Here is a 24,722-nt window from a genome sequence, read left to right on the forward strand (position 1 = left end):
GCGCTGCAATGTTGGAAAATAAATCTGTTTCTGAGACACGGACTCGAGCTGCCAGCTGGCACGATGATTATTTTGAAGAGCCGTATTTGCATTTAAACACTTGACCATACTGGCAATATTCGTTTAAATCTGACCAGTTTTTGAAATGATTTCTTACTGAAAGTGGTGCATTTTTTCTGGTGACATTATTCACATTTTAAAGTGGTCTGTAAAATCTATAGAACTGACATGTTTGCTATTGTTTGGTAGAAAAAAAAAACTATTGAAAAAAAAACCCTTTTCCTTCCCAGTATTTCCACCTGCTCAGTGGTGTGACTTTAGGAGTGCTTACACTGCTCATGCAGTGCAGTTCTATTCTTGTAATCATGTTTGCATGAAATTGTATCTGCATGTTGTCCTGCTCTAATCACCTTCTGGTCTGTGTGAAATTACAAAGAGCAGTGCTAATGGCTTTATGCGAGCCTCAACAGGCCGTCAACGGCCATCCAGCAGCAGCAGGAAAGATATTTAAATCGCTCGGTGATTACAGTCATTACACAAAACTCCTTCACCTCAAGACGACACGTCTCGAGGCCTGTAAGCATCCAGCCTATGACATATTTTTACTCTAAGTTCTTATAAGATGTGATATGATTAGGAACAGTTATAAAGGGAATAAATCCTTATTAGCAGTTTGTACCTTTTTCTTCTTTTGAGGTAGAGGTTTTAAAACCATAAAGACTGGCTAAATAAACACTGGTGCCAGCTTTACCAGCCCTTTTTCTGGAATTTTTCTGGTTCAGACCAGGTGTCTGCAACCAAAGGCTGTGGGGCCACAAGCGGGAACTGTCAAGGGGCCACAAGGTTGTGGGAGCATCTTTGAGAAGAAACGAGATGCAAATCTGTTAGATTTAGTCCTGCATAACTGTTTTGTGGTCATAATGGGTGTGGCTGCAACATTACTGTTCAGTACTTTATCAATTAACACACAAAGCTCAAAGTCAGGCTGCTCTTTTTTTTTTCTTTATTTAAACATGCACAATTTCATTATAACATTGTATTATTATCCTTCCTTAAGAACATCATCATCATGCCTGTCATCTAAAACTTCTACAGCAAATGAATGGTTCTTATTTTGACATTTTTGACTTGTTTTAATATTAAATGAACACAAAGAAGAATATTGTCTTTAGTATTTCATGAAATACTACAATCCCAGGAACAATATGTTATTTTTTTAAACAAAAAAAAAAGACTGCACATTAAAAATAGATTTTCATTTTGGACAAAATGATAACCGTATTGTAAAATGAAGAACATCTAACTTTCAACCAAAAGCATTTTGTTTTTAAATAATTAAATTTCATCTGTATGCATTCATAGATAGTTCATAGGACAGCAGTACCCAGTGCCTTGGCAGTGGACTGGATTGGAAAAAACTTGTACTGGTGCGACGCAGAGAAGAAGACACTGGAAGTGTCCAAGGCGAATGGTCTGTACCCCACCATCCTCATCAGCTCTGGACTCAAGAACCCCACAGATCTAACTCTGGATCCCCAGACAGGGTAAGATTGTCGCTATGAACTTTTTTACCGTACATGTCTGCGGTCTTTGTGTTTGTATTATACTGCTTTGATATTTTCAACCAGGTACGTGTTCTGGGTAGACTGCTGTGAGCCCCCCCACATCGGGCGTGTCGGCATGGACGGCCGAGGCCAAACGATCATTATTGACACAGAGATTTACAGCCCTACCGCTCTCACCATAGACTATACCAATAAGAGGCTGTACTGGGCAGACGACAACCACATCCTGTTTGCCAACATGGATGGCACCCAAAGACACAAAGGTGAGTGGTTGATGTGTTGTTTACACTCAGGTGTGTGAAGGAATCAATTTACCGCTGGGCCTTTGGATGTTGCTGCTATTCAAACAGATACAGTATTGCATTTAAAATTAGTATACATGCATCTTTTTTGGGGAAAGGTTATTTTTTTCTGTTACTTCCAGCAGTGAACATTTGTCTTTTTACAGTGTCCAGTGATCACATCCAAGGAGTTATGGCTCTGACTTTGTTTGAAGACTTTGTATATTGGACAGACGGTAAGTCCAAGTCGCTACGACGTGCTCACAAGACCATGGGCTCTCAAGGAATTGAGCTCCTCAACTCTTGGCAAGCCATCAAATCCATTAAGGTCTACCACTCACTGCGCCAGCCTGAAGGTATGCAGTCCACCTGGCGCACGAGTTTGTGTTTTTTCCATTCCAACCAGTGGTTTGGACCTTCTTTTTGGAAGTTATAAGAAAAAAACTGTACCATAAAGTTTGAACTGAGCTGTGTCCATCTGTCCTTCTTTCCAGTGCCCAAGCACCAGTGCCAGATCGCAAATGGCGGTTGTAGCCATTTATGTCTGCTGTCCCCTGGTGGGGAACACAAATGTGCCTGTCCCACAAATTTCTACCTGGCTGCTGACAATAAAACCTGTCTCTCCAACTGCACCTCCAGTCAGGTCAGTCCCATTTTCCTTGCTGTGAACACGTCCTTTGCTCCTCTGTTCTCATAAGTACTTTTCCTCTGAAGGCAAATGGCTTTGCTCTCATGGGTTCCTCGGGTCTGACGTGCACTGAAGGGCTTTGAAAGGAAATGTTCTGACTGACTTTACCTTTAAAAGAAAAAATGCTGTAATGGCCGACTTTTTTCCTCCTTTTTGTGGAACTTTTGTCTTTCTTGTGATTACACACGAGCCGTGCAGAGCCCTTTGAACTGACTTGTGTACAAAATGTACAAAACAAGTCATCTAACTCTGCCTTGATTTTTATTTATGCTTTGAAGAGTCTCCAAATCTAAGGAGACACTCTTGTGTTTATGCTGACTCTAAATTGTGTGTTTTTTGTGTGTGTTTGGATTGTGAACACACAGTTTCGCTGTGGAACAGATGAGTGCATCCCTTTCTGGTGGAAGTGTGACACAGTGGATGACTGTGGGGACGGCTCCGATGAGCCTGCTGACTGCCGTGAGTGCCGCGTTGTTTCAAGGTTGACTATGAAAGACTTACAGACTGTCGAAACTCAAGTAGAACCAAGCAAAGAAAATCTCAAACTTTCTTTCCCCTGTGTTTTCTCATCAGCTTTGTGCTGTTTTTCCTTTCCACTAATCAGTCTGAATAACACTTTGTCACGAACAGCGGAATTCAAATGTCAGCCAGGCCGTTTCCAGTGTGGCACAGGCCTTTGTGCTCTTCCGCCCTTCATCTGTGATGGAGAGAACGACTGTGGCGACAACACCGATGAGGCTAACTGCGGTAAGGAAAATGAGTGTGTTTTTATCCTTTCATTCTGTTGATTTGTGCCAAAAACTGTCCTTTTTTTGGAATGTCAGTTATTATATTTGCTTTTGTGTTTGAACAGCTGACAGGTTCCAACTAACACGTAATACAAACTTCTTAATATCCAATATAGCTTATCAAAAATGATTACCCTTTAACACCGGAGCTTCAGCTCCAGGGTTTGCATGCTTTCAACTTTCACAACACTTAATTTACGCAATTGACGTCATTCCAGCGGATTCTGAACAGAGAAAAGCAACTTTGCTAGTAGTAGTGAAGTCAGCTCATTCTGACATGGAAAACGCCGGATTTTCCGATTAGGAAAGCCACTTTTCTCTGTGTCAGAATCGGCTGATTCAAATAGATTGCGTGAACGGTCGAAGAGTTACGGTTCATCAAAGAGCATGTGTTATGTAGGTTTCAGCGGCAACATCTCCAGTGTTCAAGGTTCCAAGTCCAGTTGCCAAAAAGACAACCTGGTTCTTCTGGAAGTCTGTCGTTGAGACTGAAAATAGAACATTTGAAATCCCCTTTGTGTGGTTTACATTTTATAACTCCATGTCTCAGTGACATGTCAATGTGAGTTTTTAAACTTTAAACAAACTGAACTCTTAAAATGTATGTGGCTTTAACAAATTTTCTTTTCAAAAACATTATGGACAAGAAAAGTATGATTTCCTGGATTTTGGAGAGAGAAGCTTTTAGAAGAAAACAGTATAAGAAGCATCATTATCCTTTAAAGTCAAAGATGTATACCTTAGAAATAAAAGGTAAAAATAACAAAAGTGTTTCCGTTGTCGTTATAGACATTCTTGTTATCTTTCTAATGATAACCTAAATTTGGAGGTTATTACTTTGAAAAATAAGAATGCAAGCTTTTTTTTTTTTATTTCAACTGCCATTTGTGTTGCCTTTTTATTTTTTGTTTACTAAATAATAATAATAGTCTGAAACAAACCACATTTTATTGTTTATATATATTTTTTATGCGGAAAATATTATTTGAACCCTGTCTGTTTTTTTTAACCTCTCCTTTTTTTATCTCTTTATTTCAGAGACCTATATCTGCCTGTCTGGACAATTTAAGTGCACCAGGAAACAGAAATGCATCCCCCTCAACCTGCGCTGCAACGGTCAGGACGACTGTGGGGACGGAGAAGATGAGACAGACTGCCGTGAGTCTCTGCATCGTCCCTTCAGCCTCGTGGTGCTGAGGAGATTCATTGTACCTCGAGACAGGGAGGAGTTCATCAGTCTGGCCTGACATTCTATAAAAAATGGGAGAGTTTCATGAAGTTCTTTCAGGAATAAAACCTAATAGACTCACAGCAATCACCTTAACTGTGCAGCATTAAAATGGGGAATTTATGCCTGTGCTTGGACAGCATGCGAGCATTTGCATTGAGCTCATCAAGTATTCCTCAGACAGCCTCCTTTATGGCAGTTTCTGTGAAAAGGGATTAGATACAGAATCACAGAGAGGATCAGACTTTCTCTGCTATGATATAGCTCATCAGAACATGACACCCCATTCAAGTCCTTCAGACCGCTTTATTTGTCTTTGCCGTGATTACAAAAAAGGTTACAGAGGGGAGGAGGGAAACGGAGGAAGGTCAGGGAAAAAAAGGGTGACTTTAATTAAAGGGAAGCTAATTACTCTAACCCAGCTTAGACACCCAGCATGATTGGATGCAACTTTGAATGCACCTTTATAATGAACGCTGAAATTAAAATGCTACCTCAAACAATGTGGAGTGCGCCTCCCGCCTTGTTAAAGTATAAGACTGAAAATGAGAATGCAGGGCATCTTCATTGACTTCCTCTGTGGTCTTTAAACATGCTTTGTCTCTAAAAACAGCTGAAAGCACCTGCTCCCCAGACCAGTTCCAGTGTAAAGCCTCCATGCACTGCATCTCCAAGCTGTGGGTTTGTGACGAGGACCCAGACTGTGCAGATGGATCAGACGAGGCTAACTGTGGTGAGTCTGGAGTCTTAGTCCCAACTGCCCTTCTGGGTGGATACTGTCTGTCTGCAGGTGAGAATGCTCAAACCTGGAAGTAGGTGACCCGCACTAAGTTTCAAGGTCATAGACCGCTTAGTCAACCTGCAGAGAGAAAAAGTTCATGCTCATTTTTTTCTATGGCATGCTGCGGGCGACAGGTGGTAGTAAACACTTATGCAACACATTATTGTAACTAAGGGTGAAGTAGGTGAGACACAGGTGGTATTTTTTACCCGTCCAACCCTGCTGACTGTGCAAGGAGTCCGACAGCACTGTTTATGTGCGACGTGCGCGCTCCTAGCGTGCAGCTTGATTTATACTGCTCGTCTGTGTTGTGTCACCTTTGCATTGCAAGGAGAGTCCGTCTCACGACTATCAGTTGGTTTACATTGCCTCCAGTGGCTCTTCGGTCCATCCCTCCTCCCCCTTGGATAGTGGCCGTCTATGCTCGTGGCAGCTTTGTCAATGGATCTCCTTTTGTTTCTTGTTCCATTTAACAATTCAATTTATCATCAATTTTATCATCAAAATCCAAAACTTTGGCAGTCGGGCCTCATGCACCCTCCTTCCTCACTGAGTTCTTGTAAAAAGTATTTTCTGTTTCTGTGTGTATGCCAAAGTTAAACTTTTGATTTCTTTGGCAAAAACGGACAGTGGTATTTTCCGGATGCATTATCGTGTTGGCACATCAGCTTAAATGTAAAATGTCTTTTTTTTTAAGTTTTATTTTGAAAGTACATCTAATTTTCAATTTTCTAGATTTTTGCCGCAAAATGGATGCATCAACAGACGGGAAATAGAACTCCTGCCTCAGACGCAGACATTTTGGTCGATTTAGATGAGATCAGATTAGATTTGCTTTTATTGTCATTGTCCATTGTACAATGAAATTGAAGCATCAGCATTTCTGTGCAAAAATAACGAAATATAATACTAAATAAATCAGTATGTACAACATGTACAGGTGTACAAATATAAACTGTGAAAAAGAAAAAAAAATTGCGCACAAAATTTGTGTGCAAACATGTCAAATGTGCAAGAGGTAGAAATTAGGTAGTGTTTAGAGAATGTTCTCTTCTGGCAACACTGTAAAAAATCAGAGCGTAGATTGTGTAGACACCCTATAGGCGGACACATCCTATTGGTAATTTCATGTCTTGTGCCCACCCTGTTGCATGCACCACAGGTGTGCGGTGAGTCTGGAGCCAGTACTCGCACCTTACTAGCCACTAGAGTGGCGTGTAAGGGCACTGTATTGACAGCATTACCTGTAAGTCATAAGCTTGTGCTACTTCCATTAACCTTACAGTTACCACACACACGACAATGGTACGTCCCATCTTATTGAAGTCGATTGAGGATGCTGGACGTTCCTCAAAGGAACTGCAGGACAACCCAAAAACATTGATCGCCTGGGCCCCCCACACATGGGACAAAGGCTTCAGTGTTTGAGAGCCTTTAGTTTATTTATTGGCTGAATCCACATAAGACTGAAAATGAGCCGAAATGAATCCCTTTAATGGATGCAAAGTTTATTTTTTTCTAGCAAAAAGAAAATTAGGCAATTTCACCACGGCAACCAAAAAGAAAAAAAAAGATTAAAGTTATAGAAAACTGAAACAGACTCGGCACGTGTTCGTCATATCAAAGGATATATAGAATTCAATAAACTGAACTAGCATTCAACCCCTTCTTTTTCAAATGACCTTCATTTAGGAAGCAGTGAGACGGAACCAATGAACCTTTACAGCATTTTACTGTAAAAGTACTAAACCTTGACAACAAAGAATGAACTTCTTACAGGATTTGTCTTTCTAATGCAACTCAGCATCATGAACAGAAGAATGCCTAATATATATGTATGAAGCTGTTCAAATTACTATCTCAGCAGCAATGTACTCTTCAGTTGTTAGAGTATTATTTTTATTGAATGTGCATGAATCAAAGTCAATTCAGCTCAATGAGTGCCAGACATCTCTGCCATCTTGCCTGCAGCAGAGCTGTGTGAAGCTTTTTACTGGTGTTCCACATAAATACTTGGAGACATAAATGTTGATAAATGGTGATTATACATGCTGTCATTTGAAAAATATGCAACAGCGCAGTAGCAAACTGCAGCACTCTGTTTCTTTTTATTAAATCCTATGAAAATGAAATCCAGCTGCTAACCGTTAACCGTTTTAGGAGCACACAGCAGAGGCAGCTTCTCCGTCTAATTTCTGCTGCCTTCTTATTCTGATGACTCTTCATTTATTTTATACATAGAAACACTTTTTACAACCACACTTGTTACCTAATGTTAATAAGCTTTTAAATATTAGAGCTAAGTTGGTGGCTGTTTTGTTTAGGGATTGTGACGTTTCAAATCTTCACCCACCTTTTTGAATCAGGGTAAACTTTTGAACTGCCTTACTTAGCAGTGACAGGTCTTTTTTACTAATTCCTGCTACATTTGCTGGTTTCTCATTGAATTTAAGTCGCACCAGTGATGCACTAAAGCCATTACAAAATCTGGACAAAAAAATGAGCTGGTTGTTTACAGACACGACATCCTTGTGTTTGGTGCTTGAAGTCACCCATTAAATTCATTGATTGCCAACTTCCTTGCTGGATTGTTTTATCATTTTCCACACTTTTTGGCTCACTGAACTAGACTGAGATTGGTTGGGCTGATTTTCGTTGTTGTTTTTCTTTTGGCTGTGAACGCTCAGTGGGATGTAACCGTAACGTTTTTGTAAGCAATTACTTTCAATGAAAAGTCCATATGAACACCCATATATTCGGGCTTCTGCTTTCAAAGCCTTAGCGTTCAGGCATCGCTACGCATATTTTTAAGGCCGTTTTTGGGCAAAACGGTGTCTACGTCTACGTGCAAAACGTGGGGCCATTGAACGTGCGTTGAAAGTTAAACCAGTTGAAATTTGACCAATTAGGAACTCTGATTTGTTAATGATTTACAAAAAGCATCCCTTTTAATTTACAGCAGTGCCAACCTTTTGAAAATTGATCATCAGGCAGAAATAATTGCACTTCTAACCCGTCCAGAATTATATGACACGAAGTTTTTCATATCTTGGAATAGAGCTGTGAAAGAAAAAGCCTGGAACATTTGTAGATGGTGGACATGCACTAGTATCAGTTAACAAAAGTCCAGTGTGAACACCATATGCTAAATGCCTGTTCAAGAACACGCTTTACATGTTACACTTTTACGTAGCGTCAGTCTAATTTCTCTGAGAAGTTAAAGTTCTTCAATAGTTCAAATGAAATTCCCAATCTTTATGTGAAATTTGCTATTCCTTGAACATTGATTTGAAACGCTTCAGACATAGCCGACTTTATTTAAAGTCCAACGTTCGTTGTGGTCTTTTGGTTATCATTGTGCTGTTTTTAGCCAAAATCAAAAAACCTGTGTTTTCTAGGACACAGTTTCTGGAGAGCAGCAAGAGATCATCAGAAATTTGCCTCTGAGTTATAGGCGGGACTTTTGGCATGGGACAACCCCGCCCCCTTTCCCTCCACCTAGTGTATTCACTACATCATAAAGAAGCTCCTTTTTTTTCATCTGCTGCTGATTCATAACCATTTGAATAAAGAAATACTCAGAAATTCAAATTTAAGCTTAATTTCATTTGTAAATGTCCTCTATCATCAGACAAATGCCACAACAGCATGTTAAAAAACTCTAAAATACCATTTTCACCGGAGTGGATCTTTAAAGTTTGTTGTGCAGTGTTTGGAAGACAGAAAAACCAGAGACCTGAACACAGCCCTGAGATTCATAAGGAGCCAGGAACCCCCACTAAAGCTTTGAGACATTTAGGAAGCTTCCTGTTCGCTGTTGCCATGAGTCGTTGCAGCCCAGGGAGATTTACCGTAAGCCTCAAAAAAGTAACTTGTTAATTCAATGTCACAATAATTCCAGTTGTACATGGATTTTTGTACTTTTAAAATAATATTGTCCCTTGTTGTATCTTGACAGCTGTTTTTTTTTTTTTTGTCACTTCAACTTTTTGGTATTGTGCGTCTCTTTGGAACAAATCATCTTTGTAGTTCAATCATATTTTTTACAAACAGACGTTTGTAAAAGAGAAATGAAAATGAGTTGCTGTGATGCTGCTTATCTGAGTCTCACATGCAATCAGCAGGAAATGAGATGCCTTTTTCATTTCCCAGCATACTTTCACCCCCTGTAAATCAGTAAAAAGATAAAACTTTAAGAGTTTGGAATCACATTTTTTTGAGTTTCCGTTACCAGCTGTAATGAGTCATTTTTGTCATGTTTTTCCTCATGTTTGTGTGAGTTTGATCAAATGCCTGCCCATCTGTTCCTGAGGATCTTATTGCAGATGGCGTTCAGCAGTCGTGGTCATCAACACAGCTGTGATGACTCCTCCCCCTCACATTCTACCTCCTTATTTTTACAGGGTCATTTTTTTATTTCTAGTTATAGGAAAAAAGGATGACTTCAGCCATTAAAGTGGTTTTATCTTGTGTTTTTTTTTACTTTTGAAATGCTTCAAAGTTTTCTTAAAGTTGCCTAAAAAGTTTGCAAACAGGCAAAACCAACCAGTCGTGCTTTTTTCAAATGTGCCTTTTTGTTTTTGATGGAGCGATGCGCAGCTCAGAAAGCTGGCCTTGTTAGCTTGATAATGAGCGCTGTCCTAAACAAGAAACATGGCTCCAATTTCTTTTGTCATATCTTTTAAATGCTGCTTGTGACAGAGCTGCGGCTTAATGAATCACTGTCTGCTTCCCCTTCTGATTCTCTCCTGCTGTGGTGCTGGAAGGAGAATCAGGCAGAATCTGCTTTTTTTTCGCATCTCTTTCTTCTCACATACCAACATTAATGCAGCCATCATCTCTGACTGTGTCTGCAAAAAATGTTCATCGGAAGAGGGTAGTAGGGTAATGCCAAAATGATGTATAATTTGTTTAGGAGAATGCAGGAAACCAGGAAACTATATGTGTGTGACGTCATGTCCGAGTTTTGTGTTTGACGCTTGTTTCGTATCACTTTAGATGAATTTTTTATATATTTCTAGGCATGCCCTATTTTTTTAATCCTTGTTGTTTGTCAGTTGTTAGTGCGGGAGACTAAAATGTTCATCATTTCATGATTTCCCTGTATATGAGCGAATGAGGCGAAAAAATAGACTCTTTTTTAACTTTTTTACTTTATACTAAAGAGATGTCTGATTACTAAAATCTTCCCTGAGCTGTAGGATTCATAAATGTTTAGTTTTACCAAACTCGTGTCAAAAAGTGTTGCGGATGAATGTTGAGGTATTTCATCTTGAGGCGGGGTGGCCCCTTGAGTGAACGCTCCGTTTTGAACTCTGAGTCAGACTTGCTCCGAGAAACCCTGAGGAAATTATGAGTGCACGTTGAAAATATGATAGCTGGTTCTCATTAATATTCATGCACTTTGAAGCCACATTCCTCTTTGTGTTTCTTTTTTGCTCCTGATGAAAAAGATGAAAAGACCTGTGGACCTCATGAATTTCGCTGCGAGAATAACAACTGCATCCCGGATCACTGGAGGTGTGACAGCCAGAACGACTGCGGGGACGGCTCCGATGAGAACAACTGCAGTGAGTTTCTTCCCTCATCTGGTTTATCGGCTTTTACCGTGTCTGTTCTGACCAATGGCGGCTCGCTCGCTATAAAGCCTTGAGGAAACGGCTGCTGCCTGTAACTGTGAGAGGAAAGCAAAGCTGCTTCTTATCTGCTCACGGAAAGACACACCTTGTTAAACCTCACATCCTGTGTGTTTGTGCAGAATTGTTTGGCTGCACATTATGAGTATATGCATACCTTTTGCGTGCTTTTGCTGAGTCTGCATATTTTCCATGATATATTAGCTGACTAGAGTCTCCACACCTATTAATGTCACTTAAAATGCAAATAAAAGCCGGTCAAGTGTTGGATGGATGGTAAAAAGAAAGAGGAAAAAAAAAATTAAAAAATAATAAGCAGGTGGACCGGCAGATGATGAAGGGGCCGTAAATCAGATTCTGCTGCAATGCCTGCTGGGAGTCTTTGCCGCAGCAAAAACTCATAACACACACCCTGAGCTAGCTAACAGTCCATGATAACAAGGGGGAGGGCCCAGACAGTGGATCTGATCCAGCTGTTTAGCTGCTCTCTAATGTTGCCCTCAGGGACTCACTAAATGGCAGATACAAGATTTCTGGCTTCAGAGGGAACGTCAGCGTCCCTTATTGTGCGAGCGGCAATGAATGTATTTACATTCTGATCAGCTTTGCCAGTTTATCCACTTCTAATACAAAATGACACTAATTAGATAAAGAGACTGTCTTTGCCAAGGCATTTGCATGGCTTCCTAAGCACTGTGTTTGGCTGGTAGCTATAGCCGGGGGTGGCTGTTGTGTACGATGCTGAAAAATGATCAGTTTGGCATCATTTTTATCTTTTATCTTCTCCCCTCGCAGAGCCAGTCACTTGTAATCACAAGGATTTTGCCTGCGCAAATGGAGAGTGCATTTCCTCCCGATTCCGCTGTGACGGAGACTACGACTGCCTGGATAATTCAGATGAGGTCAGTGTCTAGAAAATGTCCTGCTCCAATATGTAGAGTGTCCAGACCAGATTTTCTAGGCCTGTGACAAAACATTAAATTGGTGTAGTAAATAGTGTTGTTTTTTTAAACAAATGAAGCCATAGTTACTTTGACCTAAATAGGCTTTATTACCTTTACTTGACTCATTTGGGCATCACAGAAGGGAAAAACAACAATGTGCATGTGAATTTGACAATCTTCATAGAGTCGTTCAGTAATATTCCAACATCTGACATGCTAGATTTTAAAAGTCCAGTAGTAGCAAAAATGAAGGACGTCTAAACACATATTGTCTGTTGGAAATGTTAGCTTGTAGTTAGCCTCAAGGGGAAAACAAATCAGACCAGTGTGGTAACGACTGGACATCATACCCTGCACCAACAATAAATGGTAAATGGGGTATACGTATAGTAATTTACTGCCTTCTCTTAAGGCAAAAAGTGCGGTCCTGGCTAGTTTGGCAGTTTTTTTTTTTTTTTTAACTTAATTCACTTACAAAATGAAAAACCATTTGTTTATTTATTCATTCACTTATCAGGAAGTAGCATTTTGTCCTTTGTACTAGCTTTTCACATCCTTTGCAGTAGCAAATAGTAGAGACGCCCTAGAGCATATTTCAATAACTTCTTGTGGAAATGGGCTGTTTTAGTCCAGAGGTGCCACGGTGGTGTAGCGACATTGAAGCAGAAGATTGCAAGTTTGATTCCCACCTTGCCCGCCTATGTGTCGAAGTGTCCTTGAGCAAGACACTAAATTGCCTCTGGTGGTTATAGCTTGTCGCCAGTGCTGTTGTCCCCCGCAGCTTCAAGGAAGGTAGAAAAGCACTATACAAGTATTTACCATTTAGAAAGAAAAAAAAACATTTATTTTTTCTTTTATGTGTGTCCCACTACAAGATTGCACTCTGGGTGACCGCCCACATTGCCCATAAGTAAACACACACATTCACACACCAATGGCAACTCTGCTGCCGAACACTGGCGCCAACACATAACCGCCAGGAACAATGCGGACCTCTGCCTCTGGACCATGGACGCACAAAAATACTATAGCGCTCAACAGTGGAAGGGTGATGATTTGTGCTTATTAAAAAACAAAACAAAAAACACATGTCCAGGACACGTTCCAGTTTACAGCGTCTTTTTGAACAATGAGAAACCAGTGAACCCTGTTGAAGACTCCAAATGTGGGCGTGGCCATGCTCACGTCCATGGAAAAAGTTGTGTCTTTGTTTTCCTCACGTAGGTGATCCTCATTAATGGATCAGTTAATGAATTTGTTGTATTTCGATCCACCGTCGGGGGTTTGGTGCAGCAACGAGCCGCGGCAGCAGTAGAGCCCAGAAATAACAATTCCATCTTGCAATAACACAGCTGCTGCTGACTCTTCATTCAAACTAATGTTGACAGTTTTACAACAGTTCTGTGGTTTATCAAAGTCATAGCCAAAGTTTTTGGTCATAAAGTTTAACCCTTTAAAAACTTACTCCGATGAAAATCGTGTTTTTGGAGTTTCTATAAGGTTATTTTGGCATTTTTCTCACGATGGAGGATACATGTAAAAAATATAAGATCAAAAATGCATTTCTGATTATTTCTTTATTCTAATTGTGGTGAATCAGAAGAGGAAAAACTTAAATGTTTTTCAAAGTGAGCACTGACTCTAACAGGACTACAGTGGTCAAGAATTCACGTTGAGCCGTCTAATTCACAGCTGTATTTGTATAATTAGAGTCATCTTCAGATAAATTCAGCTTTCACTGCTGATGGAAAGACGTCTTCTCATCCTGAAATTATTTGACTAGTCTGACTCAGAAAGTTGACTCCAGGGAGGCAAATATTTCCGGGTTTATTAGGAGCACTTTGCATGGAGACGGATTATGTGTAGAAATTGCTGTGCAAATGTAGAACAAAGGAATAAATTAACAAGAATACAGGACCGTAATATTATGCATCACGATTCATTATCAGAGCACACTTATGGGGATTTTTCTGTTTTTGTGAGAACTTTATAAAAATCTTTTTTTATCCTCCATTTCTAATTATGTATTAATATGTATGTCTTTGCATATTAACACATTTAGTTGTGAATGTCTTTATCATCTGAAAACAAAACAAATGGGTTTTATTGGCATAAAGGAATTAGGCTTTCCAATACCAAATTAATACCGTAATTTCCGGACTATAGAGCGCACCTGATTATAAGCCGCAACCATGATATTTTTAAAGGATAAACCATTTTGTACAGACATAAGCCGCACCTGTCCATAAGCCGCATGTGCCCACATTGAAACATGTGTTGTAGATTGAGGATGTGTATGTGGTGAAACCGCACGTCACGTGTGTAAGAAAGAGGAGGGACGGCGTGTGTTCATGTTTTATATACATGGTGAAGGAGGACTGTAATAAAAGCAGGGGGGGGGTGTTGACACTGCAACTCCTGCTGCTCCATCACCGCGGTGATCAAAAATCCCTCCCCGTCACAGCTGTATTCCAAACAGTGCCTGTGACGCGGCAGTAACACGGCAGTAATATGGTGGTAACAGCACTAACAGGGCTGGTTAAAAAAAACATACCGGTAAAAGTCACTGAGAGCAGCAGTAATTTATAGGCCCCTGCGCGGCACTTGCCTCCTGTGCACTGAAACCATGGAAGTCTTCCTCCTCAGTGTGGATTCGAATAGCGTCAGACATTCTTCACCACACTCGATCTCAGTCTCTCCCTCGTTGTCGTTGTCTCTCTGAGGTAAACTCTCTCCTGTTCTTGCGCTGTCCTCTCCATCAGCAGCAGACCAGCTTTTCAAAACCCGTTGGTGATGGTGGATTTTTTCACACTGCTTTTAACTTGAAAGCTGTGTCATATGCATTTCTTCTTGCATTTTCCATGATGAGGGTCTGTTCCTGCTATTCATTCACAAAGCAAGAATTTACCTTCAACTTGCCTCTTCCTCGACACATATGCCCTATTCCCCCTGTCTCACTCTTACCTTTTCTGCTCGAGCGCCCCCTAGCGGCCGTTAGAAAAAAAGCATTAAAAAAATCATAAATTTGCCACATCATTGAATAAGCCGCAGGGCCGAAAGCATGTGACAAAAGTAGCGGTTTATAATCCAGAAATAACGGAATGTGGTGTAAAATCTGCCTCATAGACACAATTAACCTTTGTTTAAAACAGCACACTGTAACTATTGTTACTTAATTTTCCTCTTTCTATTTAACAATTATCATTTTTTTCCAATTTTGTAATTTTTGTTTTCTAATCTGGGATTAAAATTGTCCACAAGAATTTCCACTAAAATTTGTTTTTGACCATCTCATATTCAAAGGGACATTTTTATTCATTACTTTTAGTTTTGTGGCATATAATTTTTATGGCATTATTAACTTTAACATTAACATTCCTTTTTAACCGATGTGGTTAAAATATTTTTATCTAATTCAGTAACTACCATATCTAAAAACAAAGACTGTTGCATCATGGGATTGTCGTTACCAGCAACAGCCAGCAAAATATTACTAGGCTTAAAATACATTTTAAACAGATTTTTTGCAAAAAATATTGATATTTATTAAATCAATGTGAAATTCAGTAGAAATCCTGATTTTCATCAGAAGTTTTTTGGCAAATAAAACAATTCATTCCACACTGGGTAAATTTAAAATTCAATCTAAAAAAAAATCAACAATAGTTTCTCTGGTTCTTTTCAATGTATAAAAAAATGTGTAAAAAAATAAACATTTTAAATGTGAGACAAATTAGCAGCATTATTATGCAGCATTATTTTTTATGTGAAATAGTCAATGATAATGTTATTAACTGGCCTCTTTGCTGCTGCTGCTTCCTTTTCTTTCTGAGTGGATCCAATCCTGGATAAAAACCTGCTGCAAAGTGTTCAGTCATCATGGTTCAAGTACTGACACCTGCAAACACAAGCATTCACACTCGACTTTTAAGTATTTTTGTGTTTTTCCTGTTGCAGTCTTCCGTTTTGGTTCCACTGCTGGAACCCCCGATTTGGGGGCTTTATTGCACAACATCTGCAAGAAAACGGCATGAATCTTAGCATCAAAATGTTACTTGTTGCTGAGGAAAATCTTTACAATTTTTTTTACATTTAACATTTCTATTCTGGTCTTTTGCTGTAATATTTGTTTCTTAACCTAACCACCAAACAGGTGGTGACAAAACTGCTGTAGTTTGAAGTGTGGAGTCTCGACAGCAGCGACACTTCAAATAGAAACCATTACAGTTTGTCAAAGCAGTCCCACTGGACTCACTGGAGCTTGGAAGATCTGCTGTGTCTCTGTTTCTGCTGTAAGCTGCAGCCCAGAAGTCTCAATTTACCGATGACAAACACAAAGCAGTGATAATTTAAACCTTTGCAATTAAAAAAAACCCATAAAATTTCAGTGTTTCCTACAAAAAATTCCTGAAAACCCCAAGAAGATTGTTGACAGCCAGGCTTTAAAACTGCTGTCTGACATTAATCTAAAAAGTTTGGGGAACCACTGATTGACATGATGTTGGCTGTAAAGTTGATCCTGGACACAGAGGCTGAACTTTCTGGGTTTTGATATCGTTTCAAGACGCCAAATCTTTCTTTAATTGGAAGATTATCATAACATCTCAATACTCACGTTGTTTTTTAAGCAGAAGTCCCTCCAGTGGTCAGTTAACATACCTGGGTGAGGAACGTTCGCCCTCTGCATTTGACCCCTCCCCTGGGGGAGTCTGAGAACCATTTTGGTGGTTCAATCCTCCAATCCAAAGCCTTCAAACTCAGTAATAAGCAGGGAGGCCAGGAGAAATGGATTTACTAGTTCTTTCTGATAAACACTGAAGTTCATTTTTGATGTTTCTTTCAGAAATATTGATTTTCTTTCTTTGCTTATCAGGACACACACATTTGTGTATTTCCTTGGATTCGATGGAGTTTTTTTTCTTTTTGTGAGGGCGACCCGAGGACGTCAGGGCTTCATCCACTGTGGCTGTTTTTAAGAAAAAGCTTAAAGCTCGTCTCTTTTTAGTAAAGCCTTTATGTAGTTTTTAGTTGACCACATGTTTTCATTTGATTGAATAAATCTTGGTAACAAGTACTTTGATTTATTTTGCTTGTACTTGTGGGATGTGTATGTGTTGGGTTTTGATGTATTTATTTTATTATTATTATTATTATTATTATACTTTTAATTTGTTGGCTATTTTAACTACTATTTCTTTTATCTTACTATAATCTATTTATTGCTTTACAAATAAAGTTGAATTTGAATTTGTTCTTGGTTGACAGAATGGCTGTGAGGCTCACTGCGCTGACGATCAGTTTCAGTGTCATAACAACTACTGCATCTCACTAAAGTGGGTGTGTGATGGCCAAGAAGACTGCAAAATGGGAGAGGATGAAAAAAACTGCCAGGCAACAGGTATCCATGAATCAAGCAACAATTGATGGAAAGCTGCGTTCACACCAAACGCCGTTTGAGCATCAGGGGCGTCCCGTTTCAATGTTGAGTCAATCAATATCAATATCAATAAATACTTTATTGACTCGTGTGGGACATTTGTCTTGGGCTGAGGAGTCCACAGCTACAACATGAAGAACACAACAGAAAAAAACATACACAATGAGACAACACCCACAAAAAAAATAACAAGAGGCACTTGCTCTAGACCAATGCACAGACCTCTTATTTGCATTAAAGCAATAATAAAAAGATCCAAGTCTTTGGACGGTTAAACATCAAATTTGTTCACAGAGAGTCTGAAATTCAACATTTGTCACATTTTGTCTCCAGTCTCCTGTTTCAGTGAAGTTTCAGTACTTTTTGCCTCTTCTGCTGTATGGGAGAAAAAAGGTTTCAGTCCTGCCAATCACTGGAAAGTGCCGAGTCAGCCTTTCTGAACAATTCAGTGACACCAGTTGGTGGATGCGTCCTCCAAAACGAAAGTTATAACAAGTTTAAATGTCTCCAGTTTTACTAATTAACTTTATGCTCGGAAGAAAAACAGGGAAAGTTAATTAAATTTAACAAAAACATTCAAACGTCTTTGATATCACAAACTCTTCATCTTCTTGCTGGTTATCCCTTCATGTTCTGACCTGATCCCTGCTCTCAGTTAAATTAAAGCAGACTTTTTAAAGAATTCATTCATTTCAAAGTGCACTAAAACACCTGTAAATATATAATAGATGCACCATCTTTAAAGAAAAAGTTTATTTCTGGAGTTTTTGCTCCAAAAATAAAAAAGTAAAGTAAAGGGAGGAAAAGTAAACATGTACGGCCAATAGATTCATTTTCTCTTGCCTGTCTCATTTGTAATCAAGCCAGCTAATGAAAAGTACCAGATTGAAAACAAACTGTGGACTTTTAAAGAAACAGATAAAAGCCAGGCGTGAGTCCGGGGTACATGACGGAAGTGAGACGTCAGGATTGCAGCTCCACCTCAATTCACACGATGAAAACTTTTCCTTCAAAGGAGTCTGAGGATGGAAACTTTGATTAAAAAACGTTGTGAGGAAGTCTTTGAAAGTCTTTTTTAGATGGAGGGAATAAAAAAAATCTCAGTATCAACTTAGAATATTGTATAAATATCTCTTTTTTTGTGTATTTTGACGATAAATATGACGTTTGGAACTCTGTTGTCTATGGGAACATTTTTTCTAAAGCAGATTGTTTGATCAATTAAAAAACAAAGTCCTGATGTGTAAAAGATTTTTAAAAATGTCCTTGAAGAAAACTTTCAGTTGGCGTTTATTCAGAAGTCCCGTTTGCCCTCAGAATCATGGTGATCTGGAGCCCTTTCCTCTTTACAGAATGAGAAATGGAAAAGGTCATGCATGATGATGATTTCTTGGTTGGTGAAAGGATTGTGACAAATGTCCTTTCGCCTCTTCCAGCCGTCCCCTCGTGCTCGGTGAATGAGTACGTGTGCGCCAGCGGGGGCTGTGTGTCAGCCAGCCTGCGGTGTGACGGACACGACAACTGTCTGGATGGCTCCGATGAGGTCAGTGTAGCTTAGCGTGATGCAAAGGTCAGAAATAATCATGTTAAAACAGCACTTCTCTCTTTTTCTTGTCCTTTTTTCATGGCCAATGACCTGCGGCGTTTCTGCGCGTACAGATTGGCTGTGTGAAGGAGTGCAGAGAGGATGAGTTTCTGTGTCTGAACCGGGCGCACTGCATCCCTCGGCGCTGGCGCTGTGACGACGTGTTGGACTGCATGGATCACAGCGATGAAGAAGACTGCAGCCATGGTAGGTGACGTCAGAGGAGGGGGAGGGCCTAGCTTTAGGGTTTGGGATATAAAAAGTGCTCGTAAGCCGTTTCTTCATGCTGTAAGTTAGGGTTAACGGCCGTCGAAGTGTGCATTATCAGAAATTAACGCACGCCGTGGAAGCCTGAACCCTCCAACCCGGAGCGGAGGACGGTTGCCTCTGCAAAGTGCGTCAATTCTGATAATGCACACTTCGTCTGTCAGTAATTGTACCATGGTCACTGACAAAACAAATTAACATTCAATCAGTTTTAGTACTTTATTCTTGTTATTTTTTCGGATTGGATCACTTTTTTCACAAAAGGTGGACTTTTTGACCGGAACTACTTTTTTAGGTGTGCGGTTATCCCAAAAGCCAATCAGAATCCAGAATACACCCAGACCATGGTATAAGAGTGAACAATAATTAAAAAAAATAGGAGAGTGTACATGACTTCATAATAATATAACACAAAGTTTCTAAATCCTGAGAGCAAAACAGAAACAAAGCTATGATGTTGTGAGATGCAGTATCCATACAGCCTTCTGGATGTGTCTTCCATGTAATCGCAGGCGCTACCTTCTGTCGGGCTGATGAGTTCATTTGCAACAACACTTTATGCAAACTTCACATATGGGTGTGCGACGGCAAGGACGACTGTGGAGACAACTCTGATGAAGACATAGACATGTGCGGTAGGTCTATTTTAGAACACAGACCTTCATATAATCCTCGGAGGCAGCGTTCGTATGTTTTCTTGCAGCTGCCCTTCACTCCGACGTCTCCTTCTGCTTTTGTTGTGTGTGGGGGGGTCTGCAGTGAAACTCCCCTGTCCTCCTACGAGGCCGTTCCGCTGCAGAAACGACCACGTCTGTCTTCGCACTGATCAGGTCTGCAACAAGGTGGACGACTGCGGAGACAACTCGGACGAGGAGCAGTGTGGTGAGCGCTGAGGCCGGGCGGCGTAAACCAGAAACATTCTATCAAAAGTTTTCTTTTTTTTATTAAAAGGTTCTGACAAATATCATTTCTTTTATTAATGAGTTGCAGTCAAACTTTCCACTTTAGTATATGAAACACTGCTTTGCAATGGGATGATGGGATATCAGCGAAGGGTTACTTCCATGCCAACAGTCCCGCCCAAAGTTAGTTATATTAAACTCCTGCCGCTCTGAAGAAAACATGTCTTAAAAAATTCAAGATTATTTTTATTTTGCCTCAAAACCTTATAATCATAATTAAAAGACTACTGGGAAAGCTTTCTAAAAAATATCAAAATATGATTGCAGTTGGTCTGAAAGTTTCAGATTTTGCAGTGTAGGAGAATAAATATGTGAAATTTATCATTTCTAAAGGAAATTAAAGTACATATTTTTATGAGTTGAGTAAAAGTGAGGATTTTACATAAAAAAGACCATTTCTGTAATCATAATTATTATCATCACAGGACAAATAGGGTTTGTCCACCTCCAAAACAGGCCACCTAAAAAGAAATAAATAAAATCTGAAATGTGAAAAATTTTCTTTAAATAAGCAAAAAATATTTGCCAATGAAATATCTTACCAAGAATTCTTTTTTAAGAAAAAAATTCTACTCACTAAGACATGTTTTCTTATTTTTCTTGGTTTTTTTTGCAATTGAAAAACGTTCCTGATAAGATTATTTGTCCTTCAAGACAGAAAATAAGACATTTCTTCTTGAAACACGTTTTACTTTCTTAAGATCCAGTTTAAGCAGCGTAGCTGGTTTGGAAATTGTGTTTTTGAATTAAAAATGGGATAATAATGATGGCTTAAAAGTCTGATAGTAAGTACTTTTATCAATTGAAGTAAAATTGAATTAAAAAGCGCCGAACTTCTATCATCAAAATTATTATAATTCTAAAGCTATTTTCTTACTGCACTTGGCAACGCGTTCTGTTCCAAAAAAAGGTTTGATTGATTAATGTTTTAGTTTCAAACACACACAAAAAATACTTAAATTAAGATAAACAGAAAAATATAGCGATAGAAAAAAGAAGAAAATCACATCAATTCTCACCCCTGATCTTGTAGTATTTTATGGATGCATTTTTACATCTTATAGATCATTACTCACTTAAAAACAATAGAATTAAATAGAAAAGAAAGAAAAAAAACTAAAACTAAAATCATCTACCAAAACAACTACACCAGTCAAGATTGTGACACATTTCCGTGTTAAGCTTATCAATTTTTGTAATTTATAGATTTCCAAGATTTTGAGTTTGTATTTTTATTTTTTTATTTTTACTCATTGTGAATATTTTTATGTTTTCCCACATACAGAAATGTCAACTTTTTAATAGTTGCTCTTACATAAGGTTATTTGATATTATCTTTTTCTTCAGCTTCATAAAGTTAAAGAAAGGCAAAACAGAGGAAAATGCACTAAAATTAGCAACATTATTATAATGATCGTAATTATGAAACAAAGCGAGTGCTGACTGAGTTTTTAGGAGGCTGTTTTTTTTGTTTACTCTCTAGGAAACTGCTTTCATGTGTTTCCTAGATGTCCTGTGTTTGTGTGATGGATGAAAAAAAGCAGATGCTGAACTAAAAAATACTTCTTTTTTTTTAACTTTAATTGATTTCTTTTCTCCATTCTCTCTTTTCAAATTGCAAATCGCCTGTTTAATTTTCCCCGAATTGCTCCAAAGGCGTAATTGCTGTCGTTCTTCATCACTGGCTGTCTGAGGAGGAAAAAAGGGACAAATGGCTTCTCTTCTCCATTATTCTCTCACTCTTTCTGTCCACCATTCATCTTCCCCTCTGATTCCATTGATGCCCCCCATCTATCTCTTCCTTCAGTCCATTACCTCCCACCATTGTACGCTCCTTTCCTAGATCTGTCTGCACGATCTCGCCCCAATCCCCACCACTTCATTCTGCTCCTTGGATTCATTCCTTTGCTGTTGGAAGGAGTCAGATGCTCATTTTTCTTTACGTATTTTGTGTAGAAAGAAGGAATCTACATTAACATATAGTCGGAATAAAAAGACTCTGAACTGGAGTAACATTTTTACCAGCGAGATCATTAGTAACAGATGTTTATATTATTGTTCACAACCTTTATACCATAAACGGACAGTTTACTTGAAGGGAAAAAGTATTTTTCTGATTTGATGAATGCTGTTTATGTTTTCTGGGGATGTTCTTTACAATGTCTTAGGCCATGATCTGTGTTTGTTTTCTGGATCCTGGCTCTGAAGCAGAGGTGGTGGCGGGGAGGCCTCGGCCCTGCGGGAAGACGGAGTTCACCTGCAGCAACCGCCGCTGCATCCCCATGCAGCTCCAGTGTGACCTCTTTAACGACTGCGGGGACGGCGGCTCCGACGAGCAGGACTGCAAGTCATGTGAGCACGGCGAGCGTTGACTCCAGCTAGCAGATCAAAGGAGCTTTTTCAAGAGATGCAAAGTACCAAATGTCACCGAGGTGTTATCAGGAAGCAGGGCCATCTCCTCATTTCAGATCTGGCGTTTTGTTGTTTATGATAATTTATGTGTGCCCACGTCTGAGGTGTGCAGTGTTCAGGATGACTGATTAAGACACCCTCTTGGTTGATGCACATCAAAAGAAAAGCCCAGCAGGTGCGCAAGATGCAAAGCTGTAATCAAAGACCTGCTTTTATTCCCAGTTTCCAGCGGAGACGTATGTGGAAAGAAAACAAATCCGTGTGGGGAAGATGCAATCTGCAACCAGACAAATGTTAATGCTGTATGCCAATGCAAGCCTGGCTTTAAAAGGAACCAAAACACAGGCCTGTGTGAAGGTAATGCACCGGCATTTTAGGTATCTGTCTACATCAAATCACTCTGTTAGTGCAATCATTTATTTAGCTGACAGCCTATCCCGGTAATCTGACCGTCAAAAACATGGGGGAGTTTTCTGTAAATCGAACAGGAAATGAGTTTAGAATTTTGGACAAAACTGAGATTATAGCTTTTTTTTCCCTGAGAATGAAAACAAAAAAAATCTGTAACCACTTAGAAAACGTTTTGGTTAAAATGTGACCAAATAAAATCCTGATGTTTGATGAACCTGGAGAACTTGGATGTCGTTCATCTTCAGCAGGGATCTCCATTAGCCGTCTTACTCATTACAAAGTGGACTTTAGAAGATGTTTGTCATTTTTGAGGGTCCAAATCTACAAATAAAAAAAACCAGGGTCCTGCACGTTACCATACGAGTTATTTAATTTATTACATAATAATATTATTCTTATTTAATTATTCGAGTTTCCAACATCAGAACACAAGGGTTCATATATAGTCTTCATAAAATATTCGTATTTTTTCGATTTTTACTTTGGCGAATGGGTGATGTTTTATATGGTGTTTAAAAAAAAGAAAAAGTAGTGAATAGTGTGTCCAAAATGCATTAAATCCAGGTCACTGAACATTCCTGCATGATAGTATTTAGGGGTTAGGGAGTAGTGAGGAAAATCTGGCACTACTACCCCCAACTACTGCTAACTATCTAAAGGTCGTGTCACACAACCACTACGAACATTTTGCACATATTTCACAGATGAAAACTGGTCATGCATGAATTCACATGGAGAAAGTGAGAAAAGTTGTGGTTCTTTAATTAAAATATAGAGAACGTATTTGTCTGCTCTGACTTTGTATCCCCTTTTTGAATCATTAAAGGGAATATGTCATGTTTTTATTCTTTTGTGCATTTGTGCTGTATGGATTTATGATTGTGGTTTAGAGCTGAGTGCATATCAAAATTATTTCTTTTTTTTCTTTTCTTTTTTTCTCTCTATCAAAATTATTTCTAACAGCAATCTAAACTAAGAGGATTTTCTGTTCAAGTACATTCACACCAGATAAGAGTCTGACTAAACTAATAGCCTTTTTATGAACTTCAGTCTTAAATCCTGCACGAAGAGTTTTGTTTTTATCCTGAACTGAGCAGAACACTTAAAGGTGCCTTTCTGACTTCATTATTCAATAACTGACAAAGACAAATGTCATCAGAATGGCTTCATAATTAACTCTGTTCCCTTTTCTAGAGATAAACGAGTGTGTGCAGTTTGACACGTGTCCTCATTACTGCACCAACACCAAAGGCTCCTTTAAATGCACATGTGATCGAAATTACAAAGAGATTAATGGCAACTGCGTGGCAAAAGGTAAGATCCCAAGTTCTCTCGTTAAACAGCTGTTTTTCTATTATTCCTGAGTGAAATGAGACCCAAAGGATTTTCTGTTATTTCCTCACATGCTTTATTAAATGATTCAAATAAAAAAAATCTGATTTTGGTTATATTCCAAACTAGTCTTTCCTTTTGCGTTCCAACAGTCAGAAAGAGGCTTTTGGATAAAATTAGATCCATATTCTGAGCAACAGAACACAAAAATACTTGGACAAACACTTCTCCTGGAAGGTGTGTGTCCTGTTACATATGCAGGCAACAAAGCATCTCAGAAAAGGAGCAATGGTCACACAGTGGAGGTAGTGTGATGGTGTGGGATTACATTTCAGTTTGAGGAACTGAACACTTAGGACAACCTACGCAACTGTGACTGACGTTCTCAGCTAGAAAATCCTGCTG

General features: G+C 39.2%; 1 protein-coding gene across 3 annotated transcripts in view; it reads left to right on the plus strand.

The window, feature by feature from the left end:
- Positions 1-24,722, plus strand: part of lrp1b (LDL receptor related protein 1B) — a 351,436-nt gene that overhangs the window by 302,656 nt on the left and 24,058 nt on the right. For 2 of the 3 annotated variants that reach the window (XM_023950578.1, XM_023950576.1), the window contains exons 58-75: positions 1,363-1,544; positions 1,629-1,828; positions 2,014-2,202; positions 2,341-2,489; positions 2,900-2,993; positions 3,165-3,281; positions 4,361-4,480; positions 5,164-5,283; positions 10,785-10,901; positions 11,763-11,869; positions 17,177-17,309; positions 18,785-18,891; positions 19,008-19,140; positions 19,713-19,835; positions 19,960-20,082; positions 22,371-22,514; positions 22,797-22,931; positions 24,180-24,299. In XM_023950578.1, coding sequence (XP_023806346.1) covers positions 1,363-1,544; positions 1,629-1,828; positions 2,014-2,202; positions 2,341-2,489; positions 2,900-2,993; positions 3,165-3,281; positions 4,361-4,480; positions 5,164-5,283; positions 10,785-10,901; positions 11,763-11,869; positions 17,177-17,309; positions 18,785-18,891; positions 19,008-19,140; positions 19,713-19,835; positions 19,960-20,082; positions 22,371-22,514; positions 22,797-22,931; positions 24,180-24,299 — 2,413 coding nt within the window. The remainder of the gene's footprint in view (positions 1-1,362; positions 1,545-1,628; positions 1,829-2,013; positions 2,203-2,340; positions 2,490-2,899; positions 2,994-3,164; positions 3,282-4,360; positions 4,481-5,163; positions 5,284-10,784; positions 10,902-11,762; positions 11,870-17,176; positions 17,310-18,784; positions 18,892-19,007; positions 19,141-19,712; positions 19,836-19,959; positions 20,083-22,370; positions 22,515-22,796; positions 22,932-24,179; positions 24,300-24,722) is intronic. The other variant, XM_023950577.1, reaches the window with a different exon arrangement.

Source organism: Oryzias latipes, chromosome 21, assembly GCF_002234675.1.
Source record: "Oryzias latipes chromosome 21, ASM223467v1".
NCBI lineage: Eukaryota > Metazoa > Chordata > Actinopteri > Beloniformes > Adrianichthyidae > Oryzias > Oryzias latipes.